This window comes from Merops nubicus, unplaced genomic scaffold, assembly GCF_000691845.1.
Source record: "Merops nubicus isolate BGI_N331 unplaced genomic scaffold, ASM69184v1 scaffold8939, whole genome shotgun sequence".
NCBI classification, from domain to species: domain Eukaryota; kingdom Metazoa; phylum Chordata; class Aves; order Coraciiformes; family Meropidae; genus Merops; species Merops nubicus.
Window position 1 is genome coordinate 92,429 of NW_008631647.1, and position 7,171 is coordinate 99,599.

Below are 7,171 nucleotides of genomic sequence, written 5' to 3' on the forward strand. Positions count from 1 at the left end.
GGAAAGGGCTTATTTAAACACGGCTGCTCCTCCCATCTTGCACTCTGTGCCTGAGCTTTGGTGCTGTCTGAGAGAAAGAGCCACCCATGAAGTACGAGAACTGAGTGCAAGAGCTGGACTTGTCCCACGAGAGCAGAAGGAACTAGGGGTAGAATCCCTGACCCCACCACCATCCTCATGCCCAGGTATACCGGCCTTGCTCTTAGTCGCCCAAGTCTTGCCTGGGGATGGCATGGCTGAATCGCACAGAGCAGTGAGTGTGGTGGGGGAGGCACCAGCCCATGGCCTGTGTGGGGGCCTGTGCTGAGGGGACACCACCAAGGGAAGCCGTGTCACAGAGCACCCAAGGAAACTGGCAGCTGTTTTTTACAGGCTTAGCCCCCCTGATTGGCGCTGAGCCAGCTGATACAGATGGGGTGTTACAAAACGGAGCCGAAAGGCAAGAGCGCAAAGAGCGGAGCTATCTATAACCCTGACAAAGTTAGATGGAGTGAAGGTGGGGAAGAGGGAAACAGCCGCTGATGCTGAGAGCAAGGACGCGCTCATTCGGCAACGGGATTTGGAGCTGATCGACTCCCGCTATCCAGCAGGCAGATAAGGCTCTGTGGCTGTCAGCTTAACTCTGCCATTTATTCCTGTGCTGTAGGGAGTTAAATAGAGCACACAGAAAGCCGGCTGCTGGGGAGTGAAAGTCAGGGAGGGAGAGGGAAGGAAGAGGCTGCAATTGGGCAGTGCCCGGGGAGTCGGGTGGAAGTGGCTGTGGGCAGAGCCCCTCCAGGTAAGTGCTTGTGGTTTTTCCTCATCCTTGTTGATACCGACAGCCGGGGACAGGAGACTTCGGGGGTGGCATTTAGGATGGAGACATTGATATGGGGGAGGCTGAAAGTCTCCTTAGCCAGGATGAGTGCAAGCACTGAATGGGGACAGCTATTTGTTGTGGCTTCTCCTTCAGCAGGGACTGAAGGAAAAGGGCTCGGTTTGGGAAGTGGGGGGCTGCAACGAGTGAAGGTTGGATCAATTTCAGTACCATGAGAGGTATTCATCTATTTGCTGCATTGGCATTTTGGTAAATGATCTAAATAGCCTTGCAAAATGTACAGGTCCAGGCACTGAACCTCCTTGTCTTTCTCATCGAGCTGCTTATTGATGCTTATTTAAATATTTCCTGGCGATTTACATTCCCGTATAAAACAAATCAGTCATGGGAGCCTGGGGGAGGGGAAGCAGCTGGCACGTGTGTGGGGAGAGTGTCCTGGTGGGAGTGTAGCACCCAACTAAAATAACAGCTGTGAATGTTGTCAGAGCCCCTCAGATGGAGGATGGTTTATTTCTGTACCCGGGTTGAAATGTGTCCATCTAACTGCTGCTGCAACTGTGGGTGTCATGTCAGAGAGCAAGCAGGGGAACAGGAGGGTCTGTGGTGTTTCCTCTTTTCCTACTTGTCTGCATCCAGAAAGGAAGCGGGAGGGAAGTTGGAACCTGTTGTCAGTCACTTATTGTCAGGGGAGAGTTTATGGTCTTTGGGTTTCTAATTAGACTGAGCATTTTTCCTTCTTCTAATTAAGATGTAATTCCTCTCTTTTCAACACTCCCACTCAGTCTCCCCTGCCCCAGGTCCTCCCTTCTCTTCCGAGGCTGGCTCAGTCTTCAGCTCCTGCATTGCTGCAGCGTGAAATCCCCCAGCTGAAGCTGTGCTCTGCTCAGCCCCGCTCTGGCTACCACATCCATTTTACCTTAGAGCAGAGAGGAAGCTCTGGTAGGGAGTACGGGGAGGGGGAGGAGAAGCAGCTTGGCAGCCACGGGTGCCCAGACCTCAGTGAGCCTGAGCCGTGCGTCAGGGACACGATGCACAGGTGGCACCAGCCTACGTGGAGGAAAGAGGGGATGAGCTGGAGTCTGCTGCCCTGGCAGTGTCACCTCAGCAATTCATCAGGCTAACCTTGAGCATGAGGCTAACGGCACTACCATAGTGGGCTACTCAAGCACGGCTCGTCCCTTCGGCGCTTAGGGGAATCAGACCTTCCTCCTGCACTGCAAAGTTCAAAGTGAATTAACACAGTGCCTTCGTCATGCACCTCCTAAAACATCCTCCATCTCTCCTCCAAAACAGAACTGATGTCTCAAAGGCAAAACTCTGCTGGGAGGAGGGAAAGGACAACACTGACCCCAGTCCCATGTCCTGCACTGAATCTCACCCATTCTGCTCTCCCCCTCCAGGACCTGGCAGGCCGGCTACAAGGTCATTCCCCCTCCCTTTGGGGCCGTGTGCCAGCCTGGCTGGTGGATGTGAAGACACGCTGGAGAAGACAACAATGCTGCCTACAACCGTTGGCCACCAGTGGAGAAGCAGGTTCCTCATGAGGTGGCAAGAGGCTTGTCGTAAGTAATGCCTACTCAGGTACTCAGTATGATGATCCTGTTTGTCAAGGGAGTGAAAAGAAAATAGGTCACATCAGGGTTAAGAATAGGGGAGAGGGACAGCTAAGAATGGAGATGTTTGAACTAATTCCTGATTCCTTTAGAGGCCAGGCTAGCTGGGAGGGAGAGTGAGACTCTAAAGCTGAAGATGGGCTTAAAGTGGGACAGCGAGTGATGATTGCTTCTGAATTCCAGTGGGCCAGGCAGGCGAGAAACAGTGAGACAGATACCACCACACAAAGATCCACCTCGATTATTTCTCAGGCTGGCCTCCTGTAAGCTGCAGACTCCTCTCTGTGGTAGGGGTTTATACACAGGCTGCTGAGCAAGGCTCCCAGCTCTTCTCAGCAGAAGCCACGACAGCTTTTAGAAGGGAATGCAGGATGAGAATGCAGAATTCTCCTACTGGCATTGCCACATGGAGTGAAAATCAAGGAGTAAATAAAGAAGATATCTTTTAAATTAAATTGTAAAAGTTCAGCCTGTGCATCTTTCCAGAGGACCTGGGTATTTGCTGCAGTACCCCTGAGTGCAGAGCAGGAACTATTAGGGCAATGTGGGGCTTCAGAGAAGCCTCTGGAGACCACAGAAGAGGAAAAGGAGCAGTACTGCATCCTCAGCTGCAGAGCAGGTCTGTGGTTTTCCAAATTTGAGGCTGCTACTGTAAGAAGCTGGAGGAATTATTTCCTTCTCCAGAAAACAGACACCTTTGTAATCCATCCTCAGAGACTAGAGTGATGTATAAATTATTTATAATGAATGCTACTGAGTCTTGACTTAATCTAATATACCTGGATCATCTTTCTGCCACCTACTAGAGTCACCAAACACCCCACAAAGTAACCTGATCTTCCCCTAACACAAAACCACACACTACTCATCCTTCTGTAGGGCTGGAAGACAGTTTCAAGGCCTGTCTGTTGCTTCCCTGGCTCTTCTCCATATAGAGTTGCACCTTAACTAGTGTGATGAATTCCTTGGTCTCAGCTCACATCCTAGGGGATATACCTCTTGTAGGGACTTAAAATGATATCAGGCCTTCTCCTCTGTTTATGATGTTAGCAAAATATTTCCAAGAGCACAAGGCAATATATGGGTAACAACAAGACATTTTTGGCACATCCTGCATGGCTGCAGAAACTTGGCATAAATCCAGTCCCTGAACATAACCAAAGCCAGCTGCCTGAGACTTTGTTCCTACCAGCTGCTGCCAGCATACATACTGGTGGAACCCCACCATCACCCAGTTGGGGCCAGTGGTGGGTAGGCATTTTGGGAGATAAGCCCTGAACAGAATGCCACCTGTATAGCATTACACATGGTCTGCTCTTGCCTTTCTTGGTGTACAAAGCCGCTAAATGTTATCTCATCATCACAGCTGTCAATCTATTATTAATACTGTACTTTTGTTAAGCATCCAGGAAAAGATGGGGTCACGAGTGACTCATGGCTCTCTCCCTTCCCCACTCCAACTCCCATTCTTTTATTTCTCTCCCTACAATAAGAGTGCAACATACTCTGGATGGAATTAAATATCAGCCAGCCAGCCAGTAACTGCATTGCATGGGCTATGATCTACTTTCATGGCATCTCTGCTGTTGACCCCAACCTTTGCATGACAAGAAAGCAGAGGTGCTCAGGGTAAAGATCTCTCTTACATTTCACCGTAAGAGCACACAGATTGTCACAGCCCGGGCTGATGTACCTCTGAGATCTCAGCCGTAGGACAGAAAAAAATCCTTGAAGGACTTGTGAAAGATGGATGAGACACTCTCTCTGAACACTTATCCCTTGGTCCTTAATAAAGTCATATAGCTTAGGATCCAAACTATGTAGTTCTTCTCAGGCTACCAGTCCAAAAATCTGCTGGTTCTCACAAGGATCGCTTGGAATACAAAAAGGCCCTACGGAGGATGGCAGGGTTTGAGTATGAAGGCAGCTGGCAGAAGCCAAGTCAATATTTAAAAAATTTAAAAAATGGGCTGTGGGTCAGACTAAACTCTAGAGAGAGTGGTGTGAGGGAAGAGTGAAAGAGCGTGGCTGACTGAAGAGCTGTTCCAGGCAGAGCTTCTCCAGAGCATGGGTTTCTGCCAGCTCCTTCTCCCATGGAAGTCCCTTTACATTTTCTTTGGGGTTAAGGAACAAAACACCTGCTTATTGGTTCTTTGGAGAAAAGGCAGGGAAGAAGAATCTGGTTTCCAGTCCAGGAAAGAATGGTGAGACAATAAACGCATCCACTTTGGATACCATTCACCCCTAAACAGACTCTACCAAGCCCAAGTGAATGCCTTTCCTGAAGAAAAGTAAAAAAGAGAAAAGACAGGCCATGACATACAGAAAAACCTGCTTCAGTTTTAGTCAAATGCTCAAGCTTTTGTGAGGGAGCTGAATTGCTTATTACATTGAGGAAACTAATCTCAGTTCCACAAAAGGAATGAAGATGAAGGACGCGTGTTACATTGTCTGCTTAAACCTAACTCCCACTCCTCTAGTCACAGGAGGCACAAAATTTGCTTTCCTGTTGCTGATGAATTTTTGTTTCAGAAATGAGAGTTTGAAAAGCCACTGGCTCCCAGGGAGGGTTGGTAACTACTGCCTTGATGCCACTTGCAGGATCTGGACCTGTATCTGGAATGGTGACCTACAACAGCTCTAAGAAACGCTGGTTTGTGGATTGGCCAACCTTACCTTTCAGACAGTACAGGAGAAAGGGTGTGTGTGTGTGTGTGCTAACCCTTTTCCTAACGCCCCTTTCTTCAACCTGCATTTTTTTTCCTCATCTCTATTGCTGTGGGCAGTTTTGGTCAGAGGAGATACATGAGAGGATATTGCTGTGGAATTCAGAAACCAATTCGAGGACAATGACAAATACCGAGTGTCCAGTTGGTTAGGGTCTCCTTGTTACTTTTTAACAGCTTTCTTGGTCATCCCTTTGTAATGCAATCTAATCCAGAAGTCTCTCGCAACAAGGTCCATGCCACACACCGTGGATACTGTAGGAGCACAAACGAGATGTAGATTGCTTTATTTTTATTTTTGTTAAAAGCTTTCCATTAAGCATGTCTTCTTCTGAAAAAACAGAGCTTTTTAAATATATACTTCTCCTTTCTCTCTCAACCCTGACTGTTTACAAGAGCTGTCCTTTATCAGAGGTGACACCTCTGACTGCTCTCTGCTCCATTCCTCTCTGACAGGTTCCAGAACCCTCGTATCTGGCAGCAAAAGTTCTCTGGGATGCATCATTCTAACTTACTTGTAAAACTGGAAGGATATTTACTCACTTGCTCATGAAAAAAAAGGGCTAAAAGGAAAGTCATGCTGCCAGGGTGCAAGCCAGCAGTAAAGGGATGTAGCTGTGAGGGAGCTTTGTATTGTGGTGAAGAGTGTCACTGTGAGGGTCTCACTGTAGCTGTGCTCAAGATGGTGATGGGTGAGGATGGGAAACCACTGCTCTAATACATGCACTCTCTCTCCCCTGCTTTTCATCTACCAGTGCTTGGCTGTTGGCTGTCACTATGTGCTGCAGAGTCCTTCTTTGCTTGTCCTTCCTCCTGCAAGTGTAACAGTGGCAACCTGGAAGTGGACTGTAGTGGCTTGGGCCTATCTTCCATCCCCTCAGACATCCCCACAAACACCAGGACCTTCCTCTTTCTCAACAATAAACTCAGCATCCTGCCAGGAGCAGTGTTTTCCAACCTCTCTGCCCTACAGAGGCTGGATCTATCCAACAACTTCTTGGACCAGCTCCCTCAGAACATCTTCAGTGACCTGGGGAACCTCACAGAGCTCCAACTGAGGAACAACAGCATCCGGGCCTTGGACAAAGACCTGCTACAACACACAGCCCTGCTGCGCCAGCTAGATCTGTCCATCAACGGCCTGGCTCAGATACCCTCGGGCATCTTTGATGACCTGCCTGCTCTCCGCTCCCTCTCTCTCAGGTCCAATCGCCTGCAGAGCCTGGACAGGGTGACATTTGAACCGCTAACCAGCTTGCAGCAGCTCCAAGTTGGGGACAACCCCTGGGAATGTGACTGCAACCTCCGAGACTTCAAGCACTGGATGGAATGGTTCTCCTACAGAGGTAGGTGTTTGCACCGCGGGAGCCAAGTGCAGAAGTGCTGGCCTTCCACGGAAAGGCAGACAAAGGCAGGCAGGCAGGGAAGAAACATGAGCAGATGCATCTGGCAGGTCAGGCTGATCTGAATGCCAGCTCTTAGTCAAGGAGCTTGAGAACAATGCTACAGTGCTAAGGGACACTTCAGTGCCATTGCACCTTCATACAGCAATACTGCCAGGCTGGAAAGTCCTCTGCAGCCCCAGATCTTCTATTTCCTGTTTTTGTGCTTAATCTGAAAGATTACCTTTTTTTTTTTTTTTTGGGGGGGAGGGGAGGAAAGAATTTTCCTCAAATAACATCAACATTTTAGAAATATGAGTTCCCCTCACCCTTTCTGCCTAAAAGGAAGAAATGCTTGAAAATAATCACCTTGTTCTCTTTCCTAAAAGCCAGATTAGGCTGCAAAACATCAGGTTTTCTTCCAACAAAGGACCCATAGGAAACAGTGCCACTTAGGAAAATACCACAACTAATATTGGCAAACTCGAACTAGAGCTCAAATTAACAAGCCAAGCCCCAAGTCAGACAGACTATAAAATCGTCATTTCTAACAAGCAGGTTTTGACAAGTTTGTATTTCTGGCTTTTCCTTGCAATGCAGAAGGCTGGAAAGGTACATCTCCCTTAGCAGGAA

At 48.4% G+C, this 7,171-nt stretch overlaps 1 protein-coding gene across 1 annotated transcript in view; it reads left to right on the forward strand.

Annotated features, from left to right (window-relative positions):
- Window positions 1-755: 755 nt before the first annotated feature.
- Window positions 756-7,171, forward strand: part of LRTM2 (leucine-rich repeats and transmembrane domains 2) — an 8,312-nt gene continuing 1,896 nt past the window's right edge. The window contains exons 1-3 of the mRNA XM_008947643.1: window positions 756-778; window positions 2,218-2,379; window positions 5,912-6,502. Coding sequence (XP_008945891.1) covers window positions 2,313-2,379; window positions 5,912-6,502 — 658 coding nt within the window. The 5' untranslated portion in view covers window positions 756-778; window positions 2,218-2,312. The remainder of the gene's footprint in view (window positions 779-2,217; window positions 2,380-5,911; window positions 6,503-7,171) is intronic.